This window comes from Entelurus aequoreus, linkage group LG03 (assembly GCF_033978785.1).
Source record: "Entelurus aequoreus isolate RoL-2023_Sb linkage group LG03, RoL_Eaeq_v1.1, whole genome shotgun sequence".
Taxonomy (NCBI): Eukaryota; Metazoa; Chordata; class Actinopteri; order Syngnathiformes; family Syngnathidae; genus Entelurus; species Entelurus aequoreus.
The window spans coordinates 15,710,546-15,734,873 of NC_084733.1; the positions used below are offsets into that span (position 1 = coordinate 15,710,546).

Genomic DNA, 24,328 nt, shown 5'->3' on the forward strand with positions numbered 1-24,328 from the left:
GTCAGACACCGTCCATCGGAGAAGCGCGCGCGGCGGAGGAATCATCAGCCGCGAGCAGCAGCACAGCAAGCAGACCCGAGACAAGCGTGGCCGCTCTTCTTCTATCCCTCCGCCAATGTCCGTTTGTTTACCTCCTCGCCGTGGTTCACTTGGACGGAAGCCGGCGGCTGGCGGTGCCCTCGCTGCGGCATGCTGGCGCTAGAGGAGAACCGCGGCTACGGGCTGTCCAGTGGCTGCCGCGGCGCGAACGTGTCGGTGTTTCACGTCAAACTAACTGACAGTGCGGCGGGAGCCATTAGCGCCCTTCACCACGACAAGGTAGGCTAGCATTGTTAGCTCCGCTCTTAGCCGTCCTAGCTCTGCTTTTCAGCCTTTGGCTCTTCAGTGGAACCCCGCGTTATGTAACGTGTCAAAAAGAGCTTTTTAACACTTGTTAGGAAAGAGTGATGGTGTTGGTGGCGGGGGGGGGGGGGGGGGTCTATTGTTTGCTACTTGGCTCACTTTTTCTGAGGGGGAAAAAAAAAACACTTAAAAAAAAAATGGCTGTAGCTCTTAAGTGCTCACCTGGCAAGGCCGAGCAACTTTAAAAATGGAGGTAAAGGGAGTGCGAAGTTCCTCTATTGAAGGAAGCACCTCCCAGTTGTTACAGAAATGGGCCATCTCACTAACGTTGAAAAAACACCCATCTTCTCCTTGTTGGACTTTCCAGTGACGTCATGGTGTGTCACTATGGCGACCACAGGTCAGCATAAGGATGAGAGTGGCAAGGGAAACCACCAGCTGACCCATTAAAGGGGCCATGTTATGATTTTTTTCAAAACTACTTAAAACACTTAAAGTTACAGTACCAATGATTGTCACACACACACTAGGTGTGGCGAAATTATTCTCTGCATTTGACCCATCACCCTTGATCACCTCCTGTGAGGTGAGGGGAGCAGTGGGCAGCAGCAGTGGCAGCGCCTGGGAATAATTTTTGGTGATTTAACCCCCAATTCCAACCCTTGATGCTGAGTGCCAAGCAGGGAGGTAATGGGACCCATTTTTTATTTTAAATTTTTTTTATATAGCGCTTTTCTCTAGTGACTTAAAATTGCTTTTACATAGTGAAACGCAATATCTAAGTCACATGTTAAACCAGTGTGGGTGGCACGGGGAGCAGGTGGGTAAAGTGTCTTGCCCAAGGACACAACGGCAGTGACTAGGATGGCAGAAGCGGGGATCGAACCTGGAACCCTCAAGTTGCTGGCACGGCCACTCTACCAACCGAGATATATATATATATATATATACTACCGTTCAAAAGTTTGGGGTCACATTGAAATGTCCTTATTTTTGAAGGAAAAGCACTGTACTTTTCAATGAAGATAACTTTAAACTAGTCTTAACTTTAAAGAAATACACTCTATACATTGCTAATGTGGTAAATGACTATTCTAGCTGCAAATGTCTGGTTTTTGGTGCAATATCTACATAGGTGTATAGAGGCCCATTTCCAGCAACTATCACTCCCGTGTTCTAATGGTACAATGTGTTTGCTCATTGGCTCAGAAGGCTAGTTGATGATTAGAAAACCCTTGTGCAATCATGTTCACACATCTGAAAACAGTTTAGCTCGTTACAGAAGCTACAAAACTGACCTTCCTTTGAGCAGATTGAGTTTCTGGAGCATCACATTTGTGGGGTCAATTAAACGCTCAAAATGGCCAGAAAAAGAGAACTTTCATCTGAAACTCGACAGTCTATTCTTGTTCTTAGAAATTAAGGCTATTCCACAAAATTTTATATATATATATATATATATATATATATAATATATATATATATATATTTATATATATATATATATATATATATATATATAAAATACTACTACTACTACTACATATACTACTACATTTCTATCCTATCCAGTATTTTATTGAAAAAAAACAGCATACAGGCACCATACTTATTTTGATTGTTTCTCAGCTGTTTATAAATGTTGCAGTTTATAAATAAAGGTTTATTAAAAAAAAACAAAAAAAAACTGCGCATAGATCCAACGAATCGATGACTAAATTAATCGGCAACTATTTTAATAATCGATTAGTTGTTGCAGCCCTAATATATATATATATATAGACTCGGCCGGGGTTTGAACTCACAACCTACCGATCTCAGGGCAGACACTCTAACCAATAGGCCACTTCCTTGTTGTCTACATCAGTGGTCCCCGACCTTTTTTGCACCACCGACCGGTTTAATGTAGGCATTATTTTCAGGGGCCGGCTTCCCACTTGTAAAAAAATACACGTCACTATAATGCTGAATTAGTGGGAGCCCTGGGCTTGTTTCTTTGCAATGAGATGCAGATGGAAATCAGCCTTTGGCTACAATCTATCACATTTATATTTGATATGTTCATTAATGTGCATTGTATCATGTCACAAAGTTATAACAAATGGCAACTTCCTATGAGGAGTTTTATTGTACATCTATAAACTAGCTCATTAGTGTGTCTAGTACACAGATGTCAAACTCAAGGCCCGCGGGCCGGATCTGGCCCTCCACGTCATTTTATATGGCCCGCAAAAGCCTGGAAATAATATGTGTCAATAAAATACCTTACATTTTCTTTCTTTACTTTCTTATTTACTTATTAAAGGTATTAGGTTTTTTTTTCTAGTTTAGGGGAAAAAATAGTGTCCAATGTTGCAACAAATATTATATTATCCAACTTTGTTGGTCAAAATCCAAATAAATACTTAAATATCTGCTTAACTTATGGTTTTGAAGCAAGTTATCCACCAAATTGTACACTATAAAAATGACCAATTGATTTTACTGTAAAATTTAGGGAGATTTTTACAGCATATTACTGTAAGTTGAAAAAAAAAAGACCAATGTTTGTTTTTTTTTACAGTAAAATTCCGTCGACTAAGCTGTCAGTTGTTTTTTTTAAATCCACGGTTGATGATTTTATGGTACCACATTTTATTATGGTAAAAAACTGGCAACGGAGTTGCCAAAATAAAATTAAACAGCGGTACTGTATTTCTATTTACAGTAATATGTTGTAAAAATAATAATAAAATAACACCATATATTTTACAGTAAAAGTCTGGCAACTAAGCTGCCATTTTTTTCTGTAAAAACAGTGGTCGAATTCACAGATTTTTTTTTACTCTTTATGTAAAAAAAATTTTAAATAATAAAATTCATAGGCAAATTCATTAACTATTTAGGAGCCACTAGGGTGGCACTAAAGAGCCGCATGCGGCTGGAGAGCCACGGGTTGTTGAACTCCGGTATAGTGAAAAAGGAGCTTATTGACTACAATGGCGGAGTCGCGCAAAGCACTTTGGGTAAATTTGCTGACGTCACCAAAAACGTCACAGGACAGAGCAAATTCCAAACCGGTTGTTTAGAGGAAGTATGAAGGAATGCAGGATTGTTTTCTAAATATGTCCGCCATGCCTCCACGGTTTGATTTGAAATTTTCAAGACTCATGCAGATCTCAAATACACAAAGAAAGGCACCAATAGGTGAGAAGGTTGGTTTTGCTTAGTAGGTCCCCTTTAACCGTCATTGTTAAGACAACAATATCCAGGAGCCCCCTTCATTACATTTTAAAATAAGACAATTGGGGTCATAGAGGAGAATTTTGAGTTCTGGGGGGGAAATTTGTTTGTTTTATAACCCTTTTAACGGTGTTAACTTATTTTTTTACGTGAAGTAAACAAACAACGTCTTATGCGTTTTCCAGAAGGCTGGGTATTGGCTTTTTTGTTTTTGAGTCACGATTAGGGATGTAACGATATAAAAATGTAATATTGCAGGTTATTGTGACTAGGCCTGCAGCTATCGATTATTTTAGTAATCACAGTATTATTGACTGTGCTCAAAAAGTACTTATACACACAAAGAAGTCTTTTATCCAAGTTGTATAGTTTTTAAAGAAAATAAATACCGTATTTTTCAGACTGTAAGTAGCTCCGGAGTATAAGTCGCACCGGCCAAAAATGCATAATAAAGAAGGAAAGAAACATATATAAGTCGCACTGGAGTATAAGTCGCATTTTTTGGGGAAATGTACTTGATAAAACCCAACACCAAGAATAGACATTTGAAAGGCAATTTAGAATAAATAAAGAATAGTGAACAACAGGCTGAATAAGTGTACGTTATATGACGCATAAATAACCAACTGAGAACGTGCCTGGTATGTTAACGTAACATATTATGGTAAGAGTCATTCAAATAACTATAACATATAGAACATGCTATACGTTTACCAAACAATCTGTCACTCCTAATCGCTAAATCCCATGAAATCTTATACGTCTAGTCTCTTACGTGAATGAGCTAAATAATATTATTTGATATTTTACGGTAATGTGTTAATAATTTCACACATAAGTCGCTCCTGAGTATAAGTCGCACCCCTGGCCAAACTATGAAAAAAACTGCGACTTATAGTCCGAAAAATACAGTAAACAATAGACACACATACTGTAAATATATTTTATGTGGCAAAAGAAACATTCAATATTGCTCTGGCTTTTTTAGAGTCATAATGTCGTTATTTGAGTGTTAAATTAGTCTTGTCCAGGAAATGAGCGGCACCACCATTCGTTTATCAAAGTCTGGTAATCAGACACAGTTTTACGAAAATTACAATTTAAAACGGTAATACTAACTGTCAAGCATTTTACTGCAGTTTGTCATTAATATAGGTAAACGTTAGCCACAATATAGTATTTGCTGCATTTGTGCACTCCAAACTGATTAACTTTCCGCACAACTGGCAAGATAGTCCAGAACAATAGCAACCTTAATCTGGAACAGTATCGGCCGGGACACGAACAAGTTTTTTCCTTTGGATTTAAAACTCCTTCAGTCAATCCACAGAGCCTTGTTAATGCACTCAGAGACATTTGAAAGTTTTGTTTACATTATTTGGTTGGAGGAAAACGAATTATGAAGCAAGATTTATTGGATAAGGTCAGTCACGCTCTGGGAGCCCAGCAAACAGGAAACAGGAAGTGTCACAGAGCAATAGGAGGGACACGCTAACAGCCAATCACGTAACAGTATCAACTACCAAGATTGGTTGCGCCGTCTTTCTATCTCGCTGTGGCAGTGTGGAATCTCTGCATGGAGTGAGAAGAGAAACTGTAATATCTTGATAGATCAAGTTTCCACTCAATAACAGAAACTTGTCTTTAGTTTTTTTATTTGAATGCTGATTGTGCGGCAACATCCTGACACTTCCAATGTGTCGGTTCAATTAGTTGCTTCCCAAACTACTCTGTGTAGTGTTCAATAGCTTATACACTACTGCCATCTAGTGTCTCAAAACCGAAACTAAATTCAAATTTTTAAAACATTTATTGCACCACCTTAGCTGCGCTCTTCTTAACTGGCTACCAGACACCTTCGCCACTGATAAAAAGCACCCATGGCAAGTTGGGAACTGCATTAGTGTATTTATTGGCAGGCTTAAATAAGTCATTAAAAAATCAATAATTATCCATATCGAACAATATAAAAAATGTATGTCGTGTTACAGTTTTCAACCATATCGTCCAGCCCTAGTTTGTAGTTTTAAAGTTTTAAACCTCACATCCAATGTTTTCTTTTTGCTAGTATCAATAACATTGATCAATTTCCTTTTAAAGAGATCTTGGATCGCAAACTTGCCGAGCACAGATCCATACACTTGAAATTAAGGAATATAAATCGATCTATCGATACATCGATCAGTCGTTACACACCCTTGTTGTTTTGTGTTTGGGGACGCACAGAGATGAAAGTGTTTGCACTAGAAGTAAAACCTGTTGGAATTTGGCTGGTTTTTAGCATATCATTGGCAATAAAAGTTAAAAAATAGCTTTTGACTTCTTCTGGAGGCTACGATACAGTATATTACTTTTTTAATGCATAAAAACTCTTATTTTATTTGATTTTGTCCTGGTGGTGAGCCACCATCAGTTACATTAGGGGAAACCCTGGAATATATGGCAAACACTGATATGTGGGGATTCCTCTTTTGTAAAAGTACAGATATAACAACTGAAGTGACAAGTTAAGACATGTTTGTGACCGTTCTCTTTGGAAAGTAACGTCATTAAATGTATTCAGTTAAAAGAGAAACAAGATGTACAGAAGTCCTTTCCAGACAGCGACATGTGGGATGACTACACAGTTCTGCTGTCAAGAGGGGGAAGAAGAAATGGGAAAAACAATCCACTTGCATACTGAATGAATCATACTTTAAATATCCATTTTAACACACATTTGGAACATGGTGGGTGGCGTCAATGAATGGGTGCTTGAGGACTGTGGGGTCCAGAAAAAGGAGAAAAAAACAAGTGTTTAAAATTATAATTTTATGTTTTTTGGTAGATCTGTCCTTAAATTGAGCTGCCCTTTCTTTTTAGGCTTCATCTGCCGCTCCCACCATCTGTTTCAATGGCAACCAGGGGGTGAGAATCACTTTTGAGTCGACTTCTCTTCATAATAGAATAATTCCTACTTTTTTTTGTGTCCTAAATGAAAATATTCCCTTTCTCTCACTGCAGAAAATCACAATCCCTTGCTCCAAGAAGGGAGGTGAAGCAAGGATCTTCATGTTTGGCGTGACCAACGTTGCCAAGGAAAATCCGCACGGCAGCTTTGACTGCATCCAGCAACTCAGCAGCAAAGGGTACAAACGAAACCACAAAGCACACAGAAAAAAATTACTCTATATACTCAAACGGTGTTCAAAATAGTCATTACTGTTATTGCTATTATTATTATAATTATCTGTGTATTACTTTTTATGATTTTCCGATGATTTTTATAATATGTATACATTTTAAACAATTATATTTATTTATTATAATTTATTTTCATAATATATATATATTATTTTAGATGATAATATTTATTAATCATTTATTTTGTTATGTATATAATGTTTTGAAAATTATGTTTATTTTTTTTATTTTTTTTCATGCGAATATTATTTGATATGATTATCTTTATTATTAATTTTATAATATATACATTTTAGACAATTAAATGTATATATTATCATTTAATCCTTTTATATATAAAAAATGTTTTAGACAATTGTATTTATTAATCATTATTTATTTTATAATGTCTATATTGTTTTAGAGAATTATATATTTTTTTTAACAATTATTTTATAATGTGTATACCGGTATATCATATTTTAGACAATTATATTAATTATTATAATAAGTATTATACTTTATTTTATATTGTGTATATGTGTTTATTTTGTAAACATATATAGGTGTAAAATGTAATAATGATTGTAATCTAAAATATAAATATAAAATAAAAATAAAAAACGGTCATCTGTATACATCATTTGTAGTACAGTCTAGTGCCTCAGAAGAGGAACCGTTTTGGAGTTTGACCAACTTTTTCTCTGGAAAAAGATGCACACAACATCTCCAGAAAAAAGGGGCATGATGTTACGTGTGATATTGGCAAAGTGTTTTTGTTTTTATTCAACGATGATAAAAAATTCAAATTATAAAAAGAAGAATGTAGTTTACATCCATTATTGATAAGTGCTACATTCCACAGTATTAACTTATGGAAAGTGCAAACTACATCTCCTAATAGTAAAAACTCCTTTGAAAAAAATTTCTGAATCCAGACAATGATTCGTATTAGACCCAGAATCTAATCACTTGTTCCTTATCTCATTTCTGACATTTCCTAAAAGTTTAATCTAAATCTGCCTGACATTTTTGAGCTTGTTACTATTGGTCCATAGTGAAAGGACATAAACGGAGTAAACCCTCTTCTCAGTCATCAACTATCTTTGTCTCTGTGGGCAGAGGCGTGGCTGCTAGCATACGCACACAGAGAAGTCCAGCCTTGTAACGTAGTAGAAATGATTCGGACCACCCCCTCAAAATATAATCAGTTGCTCTTTGTCCAATTTAGGACAACGAGCATATACAGGAGATGCATATACAGTAGTAACAAAATGTCCTCACACTGTTAAAGCATCACCCTCCTCTCGCCCCTCCTGCAGCGCTGTGCAGGAGCTGTCATGTCTCGGCGTTATACAGAAGAAGATGACGGTCAAGGCAACGGATGACTCGTACAACAAAGCCTTGCAGAGCATGGCGCAGGCCGAGGAGGAGACCCGCAGCAGGGGAGCCATCGTTATCAAGCAAGGCGGCCGCTTCCAAGGTAGGATGTGAGGGGTTTTCCCCCCCTTGTTTGTAATGTTCTAATCTGGGCTGTGTTTAAATTAAAGCTTCTATGTCATATTATTTACACCAATTTTAAATTGAATCTAGCTTTGAGGCCGGAAAAAGGGCATTTAGTAAGCCCTACTGGGAACATGCTGCTTTGTGTGTCTGTAACCTGTAACCTCAATGCTAATGAGCGTTGTTTAGCCACTTTTCACATATACATTATAACGTAATGGAGGCCATATATCACATACAACAACATAGGGTTGTGCAGTATAAACGATATGAATTATGTAAATTTAGCCGAAGATAGAGGTTTTTAATACTTACCGTATTTTTCGGATTATAAATCGCTCCGGAGTATAAATCGCACCGGCCGAAAATGCATAATTAAGAAAAAAAAAACATATATAAGTCGCACTAGAGTATAGGTCACATTTTTTGGGGAAATTTATTTGATAAAATCCAACACCAAGAATAGACATTTGAAAGGCAATTTAAAATAAATAAATAAAGAATAGTGAACAACAGGCTGAATAAGTGTACGTTATATGAGGCATAAATAACCAACTGAGAACGTGCCTGGTATGTTAACGTAACATATTATGGTAAGAGTCATTCAAATAACTATAACATATAGAACATGCTATACGTTTACCAAACAATCTGTCACTCCTAATCGCTAAATCCGACGAAATCTTGTACATCTAGTCTCTTACGTGAATGAGCTAAATAATATTATTTGATATTTTACGGTAATGTGTTAAAATTTCACACATAAGTCGCTCCTGAGTATAAGTCGCACCCCCGGCCAAACTATGACAAATACTGCGACTTATAGTCGGAAAAATACGGTAGGTACTTTCTTAAATTTGTAATAATGCCTGCGGTGTCTTAGTTTGAATTGGAGTCGCACAACAAACACACATACAGTACAGGCCAAAAGTTTGGACACACCTTCTCATTTCAATGGGTTTTCTTTATTTTCATGACTATTTACATTGTAGATTGTCACTGAAGGCATCAAAACTATGACACCTGTGAAGTGAAAACCCTTTCAGGTGACTACCTCGTGAAGCTCATTGAGAGAATGCCAATAGCGTGCAAAACAGTAATCAGAGCAAAGGGTGGCTATTTTGCAGAAACTAGAATATAAAACATGTTTTCAGTTATTTCACCTTTTTTTTGTTAAGTACATAATTCCACATGTGTTCATTCAGAGTTTTGATGCCTTCAGTAACAATCTACAATGTAAATAGTCATGAAAATAAAGAAAACACATTGAATGAGAAGGTGTGTCAAAACTTTTGGCCTGTACTGTACATAATAATAATGATAATAATATTGATACTATTTTATTTAATGGCTTTTCAAAACCTCAGACCATACGCTGAGACTTTGTAATGAGTTGCCTTTTAAACAGAGCAACACATTTGAGTGCATGAGGTTACCTTTAATGATGCGAGTCCTGCGCCATTGCCTGTTGTTTACATTAGTATGCCGATTCCCTTTGCTGCTGCCCTGCAGGCAAGAAGGTGACGGTGCGTGCCCCGGCCCCGGCCCTGGCCAGCCTCACCAAACCCCGGCGCTCCGCCAAGTCCCTCCTCAGCGGCATTAAGGCGGCAGGGGCCTGCACGGGGAAGACAAAGGGCGCCGGCGTGTCCAACGGCAGGAGCGCGGGCGAGGTGCAGCAGCGGTCAATCAGAGAGAGAGTGACGCACCTGCTGGCCCTGAGGCCGTACAAGAGTCCCGAGCTGATGCTGAGACTGCGGAAAGACGGACTGACTCCCAGGGATAAAAACATGCTGGCCTCTGTGCTGAAAGAGGTAATAACTTTTAAAGTATTTTTCTGTTTTGCAAGGTGGTTAACATTAATAACTGACGAGTGGAGCGATCAAATTGATTATATCTACTCAGCATGAGCAACAGCAATGATTATTTCAAGATCTTCTGGTTATTTCTATTGTACAAAATGGTCATTATTAGGGCTGCGAATCTTTGGGTGTCCCACGATTCGATTCAATTTCGATTCTTGGGGTCACGATTCGATTATAAATCGATTTTTTCTATTCAACGCGATTCTCGATTCAAAAACGATATTTTTCAGATTCAAAACAATTCTCTATTCATTCAATACATAAAATTTCAGCAGGATCTACCCCAGTCTGCTGACATGCAAGCAGAGTAGTAGATTTTTGTAAAAAGTTTTTATAATTGTAAAGGACAATGTTTTATCAACTGATTGCAATAATGTCAATTTGTTTGAACTATTAAATGAACCAGAAATATGACTTATTTTATCTTTGTGAAAATATTTGACACAGTGTGTTGTCAAGCTTATGAGATGCGATGCAAGTGTAAGCCACTGTGACACTATTGTTCATTTTTATTTTTTTATTTTTTATGTTTTATAAATGTCTAATGATAATGTCAATGAGGGATTTTTAATCACTGCTATGTTGAAATTGTTACTAATATTGATACTTTTGTTGATATTATTGCTGTTCTGAGTGTTGCTTGGTTGGGTTTGGTTTTGGAATTGGATTGCATTGTTATGGTATTCTGTGTATTGTTTTGTTGGATTGATTAATAAAAAAATAAAAAAATAAATAAAATCGATTTTTTGAAAAATGAGAATCGATACTGAATCGTACAACGTGAGAATGGCGATTTGAATTTGAATCAATTTTTTCCCACACCCATAGTAATTATCATTTATAACTGGCAAAAGGAATGTTTGTGTTGATTACGTTGACACATCTACATTGTCTGTCTGTTCTTGTGCTTGCGCAAGTGTGGCAAGGTATGTGGCCTTGTGGAAATTTTCCAAAGTTCTTATGGTTATTTCTAATACGCAAGGTTGTAATTATCATTAATAAGTGGCAAGAGGAGTGATGAAATCGTGTCGATTTTATGTAGGGTTGCGTACTGTTCACATTTCAACCAATATGATATCAATTCCTGCTACCTGGGAATCGATACCGATACTCAACGGTACCAATTTTTGGTACTTTTGTGTGTTAACAAATGTTAATTGTTTTTGATGATAAAATCAAATTTTTTTATTGCAAGATTTAAAAAAAGCTGATTGTGATAACTGCTGTCCAGTTGTTGTATCTTGTTTTTGTATCATTACATTTCTGAGTCTGAATAGAGTTGCAAGTCCAAAACGTTAGATGGCAGTAGTGAATAGTTCATGGTGTGTTGGCAAGTCAGTTCAGTCTTTGAAAAATGTCTAGTCTTTTGTTGTTCCCTAAAAATGTTAGCAGTGTAATTATTGTACTTATTACGCACCAACGGTTTGATTGTAACGTGCATCGTAGTTGTAGTTTTCATTAACAAATATGGAGGTGTTGATATCGCCTTGTAAAATCGCTAATGCGAATCAGTAGCGTTTCAATAGCAAAGCCAGTGCATATTGGCAACAAGCTCGCGCATTTTTGGAAACGTGGAGCCTTACTTTACTTACGTTAAAGCATTTCTTGAGTCAATTGCTTTGTTGGCATTGAAAATTGCAACATTACCGAGAGGTAGTTTGGCGGAGTCCGCTCTCAGTGCTGCTGGAGTGATCGCCAAGTGCCAAAGTGCAAAGTCAGGCAACTGGGCGTGACGTCACGCGCAACCCAGCTACCGTAACATGGCGCCATTGGATTGTATGTGAATTGGATTCGGTCGGTGCCAAAAAAGTGCCGGATTCAGTACTCATCCCTAATTATATGACATGTCTACGTTGCGTACAAGTGCTTCTGCATTAGCAAGTGCACTGAGATGGATCATTTGTAAGATATTTTGGTTGTTTATATGGTGCACGGTGGTGGTTTTAACTAATATCTAGCTGGAGGAGTCCATCCATCCATTTCCTACCACTTGTCCCTATTGGGGTCGCGGGGGTGCTGGAGCCTATCCCAGCTGCACATGGGCGGAAGGCAGGGTACACCCTGAACAAGTCGCCGCCTCATTGCAGGGCCTGGCTGGAGGAGTGACTGCATTAGCAAGCGTGATATCAACTGTGGCTTTGTGGATTTTTTCAATATCTCCCGGGCCCTTTTATCATGCATGTTGGTGGTTATCATTAACAACTGGCAGGAGGAGCAATCACTAACTGGTATGAGGTGCAGTTGCGTCAATTGGCTGTTCTCGTGCATGAGCAAGTCTACAGTAGACTTGGTGATTATTTAGAATTATTTAGGTTATTTTTATAATCTAAGGTGGGGTTAGCATTAACTGGTCGTTTCTGAACACCTGTCAAGTATAACAAATATGGTTCCTTGCCTGGTACTGTATTGACGATTTCCTCATCTCATGTCCTTGTTGTTTTTTGTGTGCAAGGTGGGCCATTTGAACAACAGAGACAACACTTTGGTCCTGAAGGACGGTCTGTACAAGGAGCTGCAGAAGGACTGGCCTGGTTACACATCAGGAGACCAGCAGCTCCTTAAACGGATCCTCGTCAGGTAACAACAGCACTTGTTAGTAGGGATGTCCGATAATATCGGACTGCCGATATTATCGGCCGATAAATGCTTTAAAATGTAATATCGGAAATTATCGGTATTGGTTTCATAATTATCGATATCTGTTTCAAAAAGTAAAATGTATGACTTTTTAAAATGCCGCTGTGTACACGGACGTAGGGAGAGGTACAGAGCGCCAATAAACCTTAAAGGCCTACTGAAATGAATTTTTTTTATTTAAACGGGGATAGCAGATCTATTCTATGTGTCATACTTGATCATTTCGCGATATTGCCATATTTTTGCTGAAAGGATTTAGTATAGAACAACGACGATAAAGATTGCAACTTTTGGTATCTGATAAAAAAAAGGCTTGCCCCTACCGGAAGTAGCGTGACGTAGTCAGTTGAACATATACGCAAAGTTCCCTATTGTTTACAATGATGGCCGCATGAAGTGAGAGAGATTCGGACCGAGAAAGCGACAATTTCCCCATTAATTTGAGCGAGGATGAAAGATTTGTGGATGAGTAAAGTGCAAGTGAAGGACTAGTGGGGAGTTGAAGCTATTCAGATAGGGAAGATGCTGTGAGAGCCGGGGGTGACCTGATATTCAGCTGGGAATGACTACAACAGTAAATAAACACAAGACATATATATACTCTATTAGCCACAACACAACCAGGCTTATATTTAAAATGCCACAAATTAATCCTGCATAAAAACACCTGCGTGTTTGTTACGCTAGCTCCTAGCTCCTCTGCTAGCTCCTAGCTCCATAGAACACGCCAATACAATTCAAACACCTGATCAACACACACAATCACTCAGCCCAAAAGACCGTTCACCTAACCCAAGGTTCATAAAGCTTATATATTTTTAAAAAGTTACGTACATACGCAAAAAAAAGTTGCGCACATACGGTCAAGCGATCAAATGTTTAGAAGCCAAAGCTGCATACTCACAGTAGCACGTCTGCGTCTTTGTCATCCAAATCAAAGTAATCCTGGTAAGAGTCTGTGTTGTCCCAGTTCTCTACAGGCGTCTGTGTATCGAAGTCAAAAGTCCTCCTGGTTAGAGTCTCTGTTATCCGAGTTCTTCCATCTTGACTGCATCTTCCGGGAATGTAAACAAAGAAGCGCCGGCTGTGTACTGTTGTTGCTGACTACGTTCGAAAAATACGTCCATTTCGCACCGACAACTTTCTTCTTTGCTTGCTCAGCTTCCTTCTCCATAATGCAATGAACATGATTGCAACAGATTCACGAACACAGATGTCCAGAATACTGTGGAATTATGAAATGAAAACAGAGCTTTTTCGTATTGGCTTCAATGTGGAAGGCATACCCGTGTTCGCCGGTCTACGTCACGCGCATACGTCATCCTCAGAGGCGTTTCGAACCGGAAGTTTAGCTGCAAATTTAAAATGTCACTTTATAAGTTAACCCGGCCGTATTGGCATGTGTTATAATGTTAAGATTTCATCATTGATATATAAACTATCAGACTGCGTGGTCGGTAGTAGTGGGTTTCAGTAGGCCTTTAAAGGCACTTCCTTTGCGTGCCGGCCCAGTCACATAATATCTACGGCTTTTCACATTCACAAGTTAATGCAAGGCATAGTTGGTCAACAGCCATACAGGTCACACTGAGGGTGGCCTTATAAACAACTTTAACACTGTTACAAATATGTGCCACACTGTGAACCCACACCAAACAAGAATGACAAACACATTTCGGGAGAACATCCGCACCGTAACACAACATAAACACGACAGAACAAATACCCAGAACCCCTTGCAGCACTAACTCTTCCGAGACGCTACAATATACACACCCCGCCCCCCCCAACCCTGCCCACCTCAACCTCCTCATAGTCTCTCTCAGGGAGAGCATGTCCCAAATTCCAAGCTGCTGTTTTGAGGCATGTTAAAAAAAATAATGCACTTTGTGACTTCAATAATAAATATGGCAGTGCCAGTTTGGCATTTTTTTCCATAACTTGAGTTGATTTATTTTGAAAAACCTTGTTACATTGTTTAATGCATCCAGCGGGGCATCACAACAAAATTAGGCATAATAATGTGTTAATTCCACAACTGTATATATCGGTATCGGTTGATATCGGTATCGGTAATTAAGAGTTTGACAATATCGGGATATCGGTAAAAAAGCCATTATCGGACATCTCTACTTGTTAGTTGTCGCTCGTGGTAATTAGGCGCATTCTTGCTGTGTGCAGGAGATTGTTCCAGCCACAACAAAACCTCCTCACTGTCCCCGACACCCGGGTCAGCCCTCTCCGAGACACACCCAACTCCTCGCCGGCACACCGCCTCAAACATTCCCTGGCCGAGGAGCACACCGACCCTCTGATTAGTAAGAAGACCAGGATATCCCGCTTGTCCCGCAAAGAGGCCGGCAACGTCATCGGCGCGTCGGGAGCGTCGCCCCAAGTGTCGCCCCAAGCGGCTCACAGCGACTCTAAGAAGCATTCGCTCGACCCCCGCAAGCTTTTGGACTCCTTGTCGGCAGCCTGTCCGCCTGATGCGGACAAGCAAACTTCCTGTTTGCAGGAAAAGGCCGGGTCTCAAGCCGACGCCGAGCGGCCTCTTAAAGTACCTGAAGAAGACAAGAAGACCATCAACAGAAAGAAGAGCAAACACAGAGAGCAGGTGAGCAGACGAGTACTACCGTATTTTCTGGACTATAGAGTGGACTATATAGCCGCATCCACTTAATTTAAAAAGAAAAACAATATTTTTCCACCAAACTATAGGCCGATATGTTATGAAATATGTTACTTACACAGAAAGATTTTGCAAATGTTTATTTACATACCTTAATTGTTTCCAAACGGCAGTAAAACAGTTAATCAAACAAAACAGAAGTCATCGTCATGGACCCACAAGAGAGAGGGTTTAAGGGAACACATACAAAGAATGATTAGGATACATTTAGGCAATATAATATGCAATAATATAATGTTATATATAACATAATATACTCTAAAATGTATTAAAACAATAAAACAAATATACAAACAAATGTACATGGACTATTTAAACAGTCCATTAGAAATGAATGGAGAATAAGTACTGTTGATTTAGACAGTGCTTTAAACGTGGTCTGTGTCGCCCTCTAGTGGTAGGATAGGGTAACTACTGTTGAGGGCGAAAGTTGAGCTGGCGAATTATATCGTCATGCAGAAACATTGTTGCAAACAAACACTCGGTTAAGGCAACATCTAACACATTATAGTCATTTTAGCATTGATAACAGTGTTATATTCGACTTATACTTACATTTTAGTCAGGAACGCACACGATGCTGTTTACACCATCGCCCAAGACCCCATATTACGCAGAAAACACTACAAACAGGAAATGACGTCCCAGACTAGATCGCTAAAATAACAGCACAGGCAACCTAACATCTTAAAACTGCGTCAGAATAAGATTAAACTAAAACACTTTCTGACAGAAACAATACAAAAAGAACGCCATTCTAAGTTGATAATACTAACACAGACACTTGTAAATGTGTTAGCATATTAGCTAATGCTAACACTGGTAGCTTGATTACAATACGATAGCATGTACTAATATGCATAAAAAGTCGTCTTGGTCTTGGTTAAAGAAAAGTCCATAAATTAGCCGCACCGTTTTATAAGCCTCAGGGTCCAAAGCGTAGAAAAAAGTAGCGGCTTATAGTCTGGAAAATACGGTATTTATTTCCTGCGGTATTCTTACTCCATGGTTTAATAGAAGGAGGAGCGGATGAGAGGGAGCAAGGAAAGAAAAAGAGATGAGAGTTCAAGGGATGTAACCAATCAAGGCGCTGTGGAATGTGCAGGTGAGAGCACAATACCTCTGATGGCGTATTCTTTATAAAAAACACTATTTCATGTTTAACTATTTGACTTTGACAGAAGCTGCTCAAGAGATGTTTGACTCCGACGAACCTCAAGCTGTCGATGAAAGCACTGATTATTTAACGTAAGTATTGCATCATATTCGATACAATGCAGCCTAAAAATTCAGCCTTAATTCCTTGAAAAAATTCACCTTTAAATTCTTATAAAAAACTAATCCAGCTGTTGTCGCACAACACCTAATGGATAACAGCACTTTTTATTTTTTATTTTGCTTATCCTTCACAATCACTATGTAAGACAAGAACACAAATGTTTATGTTATTTTATGCATTCTAACTTGCAAGTACGAGGTAGCTAAACCCCAGTTGGCCTGTCAGTGGAAAGTCTCTTGACGAACGCCTTCCACTCTGTTCTGTCTAGAGCAGACCTGGGCATTCTGCGGCCCGCGGGCCGCATCCGGCCCTTTGTGCGTCCCTGTCCAGCCCGCGTGAGGCCAATTATAAATTACAAAATAAATTTCAAAAAGTATCTATGTCGAGTGTGCAATACAACGGTGCTGCTTTTATTTTGAAAATCGTTATTTGTATTACTTCCGTGTGGACGTATGCGTGTGCGTGATTGTGAGTGAATGTGGACAGCTGCAATCACAAATTACAAAATAAAGTTGAAAAAACATCTATGTCGTGCGCGCAATACAACTGTGCTGCTTTTATTTTGAAAAGTATTATTTATGGGCGTGTGTCCGTGTTCAACCTGCGAGTGAAGGTGCACATGCAGCGACAAGTGATGCACGGTTTACACCCGAGACGCTAAAAAGAGAAAAGTTGATGAAGAATGGCGTGTTTCCAACAAGACATGAACTGCAAAGCAACGTTCCCTCTAAGGTGCGTGCCTGCGCAATTGCGCACTGCTCAAGCGTCCGCTGCGCGCAGCAAGTATATATGCCGCGCACCAAATCAAATCCCATCTGAATTCTAAACAAAATAAACATATTTATTCTATGTAATTTTGCAATGCAACTTTGAGTGACAGTGACAACAAGCGGCCCTAACGGTGTTCGTCAACACCGTTCAATTGAACACCGTTCAATTATTGAAGCACCTCTATCGAGATGCTTCGAGGACAGGAATTATATCGATCACTTTATTGAGCAAAACTGTTTATATTCGGCCATAACCACACCAAAAACATGAATAAAACACTTCTATCTCGAAAAACTTGTAATTTTCTGCCGTACAAACCAGGCCAAAACCAACTTGTCATCTGTCACCAACACGCATAGCACTAAACCACTGGTGCGTTTATGGCCACACAAAAAGTCGGACAAGTCAAATACCACACAAAGTTAAACTATGACTCCTCAGTCATACGTGTGCTGATTTTACTGTCATTTATTATTAATGTTAATTTATTTATATTAGTCATGGAATGCTGTTACACACACTATGTTGAAGTATTACTATTATTATTAATTATTATTATTATTATTATTATTATTATTTATCTTACGGTATATATCAAAAATAATATTGAGCAAAATTTAATTGAAATATTGTCGATGTGGCCCTCCAGCAGTGCTCGGGTTGCTCATGCGGCCCCCGGTAAAAATTAATTGCCCACCCCTGGTCTAGAGCCTTATACTTGACTTTTTCAAAGTTTAAGTGATTCTTTTAGGGCGGCCAGTTGGCCTTATTGTCTTTGGCTTCCAGACGTACATCATTTTAGTGTGCCTTGTGTCTGGCATTCTTCGAAAATGTCCATATTATCTTAGTTGGTGGCTAACAATGCAGCTAACGGGAATCATTTATTGCGTCTAGGGCTGGGCGATATATCGAATATACTCGATATATGGCGGGTTTGTCTCTGTGCGATATAGAAAATGACTATCGTGATATTTGAGTATACGTTCTCACACAGTTGCTTTTAGCTGCGGGCATTACACTACAGGCTTTTCTCACTCTTTCTTGTCTCTCCTTCTCACAGAGACACAAAACAAGCGCACCTTCTTACATACGTCACATACTGTCGCGCGTGCAACGTCACACATGGTAAAGTTAGCTGTGATGCTAGCGGAGCGGTGCGAGTGGTAATACGAGAGAAAGAAGGTGCGAATGAAGGAAGAAGAATTAATTCCCAAGAAAAACAGCACGGGGTCCATCGTCTGGCGGTGGTTTGGCTTCAAGCGGGAATATGTCGAACAAACAACAGTAACGTGTCAAGTATGCGGCAAAAGCTTTGCTACAAAAAGTAGCATTACTGCTAATTTGTAGCAGCATTTGAAAAGTCACCCGCTAGAGAATGAAGAGTGCTTGAAACTCCGCATGTCAACATCTCCGGCCGGTGCCAGCCAACAAAATGCCGAAGCAACCATTTCCACATCAACACCGTATGAAAAAAATAGTCAAGGAGATAACGTCCGCAGTAACCTACCACAGAGCGAAGGACATACACTATTTGATTTCCTATTATGCAACTAATTTTTTATTTGACAGTTATTGGAAATATCTTGTGTGACATCATGCACAAAAGTGCACTTTATTTGTTTTAAACTATTGTAGTGGCTTTCTGTACAAAAAGTGCACTTTAGTGTTGTTTTGATATGTCATCTTAGTGACATCATGCACAAAAGTAAACTCGTAGCTTGTTTTAAAATGTCTGACAATCTTGGACTTTCTGTTTTGGAAATGACATGAATGTTTGTGCCACTGCTTAATAACTGTTTAATAAATACAGTTTTGGTAAATTGACTTAGTTGCGATTTCCCTCTCTGCATGAAAGTTTAAAATAAGCATATATTAATGCAGTATAAGAATTGTTTAATGTAGACACATAGAATCATCATACTGCTGTGATTATATGCATCAAGTGTTCATTCAAGGCTAAGGCAAAATATCGAGATATATATCGTGTATCGTGACATGGCCTAAAAATATCGAGATATTAATAAAAGGCCATATCGCCCAGCCCTAGTTGCGTCCATAAAATCCTGCCTCTTACCTGGATAGTAGATGGTTGTGGCCATAAACCGAGAAGTTGGTCAACTTTAACATTCACCGTAGACCTGGAGATATCATATCGGATCAATATCGGTATTGGCCGATACCTGGTCCAATATTGTATCGGAAGTGAAAAAGGGACACTCCAAGCAAACATTTCACCTTTTCCATTCTTTTTCTCAAAGTAGCCTTAATATTAGCTCTAATAGTGAAATAAGTTGGAGAGTTTGTGTTATTTTGTTACCCAGCGTCACTCACAGGTACCAGTAATGGCAAAAGGGAACACTTTGATGAACACCATAGAACAAGAAATGGAAGTCAGTGTTACAAAGTATATGCATTTCTGTCCTAGATGCTCAGCCCAAAATGGCTATGGTGTAGATATGAAATATAAAGAAGAAGAAAAAAGTAATCTAATTTTGCACTGCAAAAACTGAAATCTTAAGTAAGATTAAATATCTCAAATAAGGGTGATATTTGCTTATTTTCTGTCTGATAAGATACTTCTTCTCACTAAGCAGATTTTATGTTAGAGTGTTTTACTTGTTTTAAGTGTTTTGGTCCTAAATGATCTCAGTAAGATATTACAGCTTGTTGCTGAGATGTTATGACCTACATTGACCTATATTATGTCTCATAATTAAAACAGATGACAGCCAAATGGACTTTGCTGTTTTATTTTCAATGAAACAATAGAACATACGTACTCATATAGTAGTACAGTTGGCACAGTACAGTAAACTGACAGTTAATATTTAAACATTTAACATGTGACATTTCAAACAATTTTGAACAGAAATAGTTCATGCACATTCAGATAAATTCTTCAAAATTAGAATAAAAAAAATTTGGCCGGGGGCCGGGCTGTAATATATATATATATATATATATATATATATATATATATATATATATATATATATATACACATATATATATATACACATATATTCCTTGCGCACTAATTGACTGAAAGAGCACGCACTTGGCGCGATGATGTCATGTTATCGATGGGAAAATGCAAGAAATGCAATGCCGAGTGCATATCATTATGTCAAGATAATGGCACTAGCATTTACTTAATTTAAGAATATTTTTCAACATATTGAGAAAAAAGGTCTCATATTTGTTTTTTCTACCAAGAAAAGTGCACTTTTTGTTAGTGAGAATATACTTATTTTAAGGTATTTTGGGGTTCATTGAGGTTAGCTAATTTTACTTGTTTTGGAAAGTCTTGACAAGCCAAATTTTCTTGTTCTATTGGCAGATAATTTTGCTTAGTTCAAGTAAAATACCCCTAATTTTTTTTAATTTTTTTTTATTGTTTTTGAACACTGACGTTTTGCAGTGTGGTTTGGAGACTAGGCACTCACCTCCAGGCACATACAAGGCAATCAACCTCCGCTGCTCATTACGGCATCCCTAATTAATGGACACTAAAGTTATAGTTTTTATGTTTTATCATACGGCGGTTATCTTCTTTGTACACAGGTAAAGAATGTAAATAACAATTTGTGATGATGACAATTTGACCCTGCAACAAATGATTTTATTTCCTACGGGTTGTGCTTGACCTTAGGAATTGTAGCTAAATGAATTGTGCCAATGCTTCCGTAAGTAAAATACTAGCAGTTACCTTGACAAAAAAAAAAAAGATCTTGTGAATTGAATTCTACGGAAGTAATGTAATCGTATTCTGTGACTTGACTTGTCGTGTAGGAAGTACACCGGGATTTGCAGCCTCGCCCAGCGGCAGCGTTACAAGGAGGAGTTCAACAAGGAGTACAGCGAGTACCGAGACCTGCACGCCCGCATTGACGGCGTCACGAGACAGTTCATGGAGCTCGACACGCAGCTCAAGCAGCTCCACCACGATTCCCATAAGTACAAGGTGCGACGGGAACTTAAACCTCCTTTTTCCCCCACTGAGAGGTGTCTATTTTCATTTCCATTTTTGTTTTTATTTCATTCATTCAAGGTAAAAACAAAAAACAATCAACATAACATTCAATTAATTAATCATGAATGAAAAAGACCAAAAATAATTCTAAACTTATAATATCTGCCCTCTAAATAGGCTACAGACACTTTTCCTGTGATGACACTAGAGATGTCAGATAGTGGCTTTTTTGCCGATTTCCGATATTGTCCAACTCTTTATTACCGATTCTGATATCAACCGATACCGATATATACAGTCGTGGAATTAACACATTACAGTGTTTCCCACACATTCATTTATTTGTGGCAGCCCGCCACGAAAGAATTACGTCCGCCACAAATAAAAAAACAAATTAAAAAATTATTTTTATTTTTTTTATTTTTTTTTTGTCCTGTCCAGCTTCTCAGGCAAATCATATAGTTGATGTAGATGCCCATATAGGCTGTTCAGATTTACTTTACAAAAGAGAAGTGTAGGATACTTCTCTTGTTGCCTTATTTGTATTTGACCACTACTGTTTTCTGTTTATTTGTTACTGACTGTGGCAGGACACCTCTGCCTCTGTTTCACTTTATGTTGCTGGTAAATAATATGGTTGTAGTAGTAGGCTAAAGTTAAATTATTTAGTATGCACTAATTAAAGGGGCAGAGCTTTAAGAGACATTTTAGCTTTTATATTTTATAAGATATATTTTTTGTAAGAACCACAATTAATAAATATATTTCAGTGAATAACTTATTGTTCAAATCTGTATATAAATATGTACATAAAGTTTTGTAATTATATTGTAAAATGGATGGATGATGGACGTTTAAAACAAAACTGTTATTATTAATTAGTAAGTATACATTTTTTGAGCCTTTTTAGAGAAAATCATATCATTGTAGTAAATTATGCAAATTACTCGATGATGTCATGGTGACCACGCCCATAGCCACGCCCCCACCGCCACAGGTATCTTGGCAGTTTATGGGAAACACTGCATTATTATGCCTAATTTTGTTGCGATGCCCCGCTGGATGCAATAAACAATGTAACAAAATGTTCCTAAATAAATCAACTCAAGTTATGTAAAAAAATGCCAACATGGCACTGCCATATTTATCATTGAAATGACAAAGTGCATTATTTTTGTTAACATGCCTCAAAACAGCAGCTTGGAATTTGGGACATGCTCTCCCTGAGAGTGCATGAGTAGGTTGGGTTGAGGTGGGGGGGGGGGGGGGCTAGGGATAGCGGGGGGTGTATATTGTAGCGTCCCGGAAGAGTTAGTGCTGCAAGGGGTTCTGGGTATTTGTTCTGTTGTGTTTACGTTGTGTTACGATGCGGATGTTCACCCTAAATGTGTTTGTCATTCTTGTTTGGTGTGGGTTCACAGTGTGACGCATATTTGTAACAGTGTTAAAGTTGTTTATAACGCCACCCTCAGTGTGACCTGTATGGCTGTTGACCAAGTATGCCTTTCATTCGCTTGTGTGTGTGTGAAAAGACGTAGATATTATGTGATTGGGCCGGCACCCAAAGGCAGTGCCTTTAAGGTTTATTGGCGATCTGTACTTCTCACTACGTCCGAGTACCACTCCGTACAGAGGCGTTTTAAAAAGTCATACATTTTACTATTTGAAACCGATACCTATAATTTCCGATATTACATTTTAAAGCATTTATCGGCCGATAATATCAGCAGTCCGATATTATCGGACATCTCTATTAATCATTTATTATAATATAAGTTGAAAATATCCTGCTGTGATTTCAATTATAGTGAATAATTTTATGAATAATTATTAATCAACACCATTCCCTTACCTTCTTCTGAGAAGTAAATAGAGGAGACTCTGGTTTTCCTCCATTGTTGTTTCAGAGTGTCTCCTTCCGGCTGATGCATTCACTCTGTCACGGTTTTGACAGCTCTTCTAAAGCAAAGTTTATATTTATTATTTCATCCTAAGTTAATCCTGTCTCCTGTCTCCTGCAGACTGTTCATAATCAGATACTGCAAGATTATAGCAACATTAAAAAGGTAACTCCCACTTTTTAAATAGCTACACGTGACACGTTTACGTCCTTATCTGGCATTTAAATGTGTGTGTGTTTGCCATCAGTCCAACCCCAACTACAGCCAGGACAGGATCCGCTGTCAGTACCTCCACAACAAACTGGCGCACGTCAAGAAGCTCATATCCAAGTTCGACCAGCAACAGCTTCAGCAACATATCGCCCCCAACTGAAGAGGCAAGACGGGATCTAATTTCGCCGCACAACACTTAGAAGCACCGGGCGCGGGTGGAGTCGAGCTCTGAGCGCCAGGACTCGGCGCTAAATAGGCTGGTGGTCACACGGGACGTGACGAAGACCAGCCGGTGGGAGGGTCGCTGCTGTCGAGGTGATTCAAGCTCTGTCGGAAAAAAAGCTTTTAATCCAAGACATGGCACATGGAGAATGGCGAGTATTTTAGCATCATGTGCACCATGTCAGTGTTCACACTCTGCTGATTCATGTAAATTATGCTGAGATTTATTTTTTCTACATACACAATGTTGGTGAAACAAACATGTTGGGTCCTTTCACCTCAGGCCTGTTCATCTTCTGTCTAAATGTCTAAAGAAGAAAACTGTATTCAGGGATCTGTTTTTTCGCTAATGATTTAGGTGGAAAACCTTTGTTGCATGCTTACATGTTGTTGCATCTTACAGAATGCATGCTTAAATAAATTTTCAAGAATTTCTGTACTTTTTTCCCCTTATTTTCGATCACTTCAGTTATTATAAAAAAACACTTAAAGACAAATCTAAATCTGAAAAGATGTGAATAAATTTCTATTTGAATATTTCTCTAAACTAGT

General features: G+C 38.4%; 1 protein-coding gene across 1 annotated transcript; it reads left to right on the plus strand.

Moving 5' to 3' along the window:
- LOC133645577 (RNA polymerase II elongation factor ELL-like) lies at positions 1–24,326 on the plus strand. The gene is made up of 12 exons (XM_062040420.1): positions 1–318; positions 6,427–6,471; positions 6,568–6,692; positions 8,049–8,209; positions 9,742–10,040; positions 12,544–12,668; positions 14,910–15,342; positions 16,435–16,522; positions 16,599–16,665; positions 21,260–21,431; positions 23,462–23,506; positions 23,589–24,326. Exons 1-12 carry the CDS (start codon positions 190–192, stop codon positions 23,712–23,714), a joined length of 1,815 nt encoding a protein of 604 aa, XP_061896404.1. The 5' UTR covers positions 1–189; the 3' UTR covers positions 23,715–24,326.
- Positions 24,327–24,328: the final 2 nt, after the last annotated feature.

Excerpts from the sequence above, each read along its gene's own strand:
- LOC133645577 (XM_062040420.1), top strand. The coding sequence starts at position 190 with ATGCTGGCGCTAGAGGAGAACCGCGGCTACGGGCTGTCCAGTGGCTGC. Across the intron at positions 319-6,426 it reads GCGCCCTTCACCACGACAAG|GCTTCATCTGCCGCTCCCAC; the intron begins GTAGGCTAGCAT and ends CTTTCTTTTTAG. Across the intron at positions 23,507-23,588 it reads ATTATAGCAACATTAAAAAG|TCCAACCCCAACTACAGCCA; the intron begins GTAACTCCCACT and ends GTTTGCCATCAG.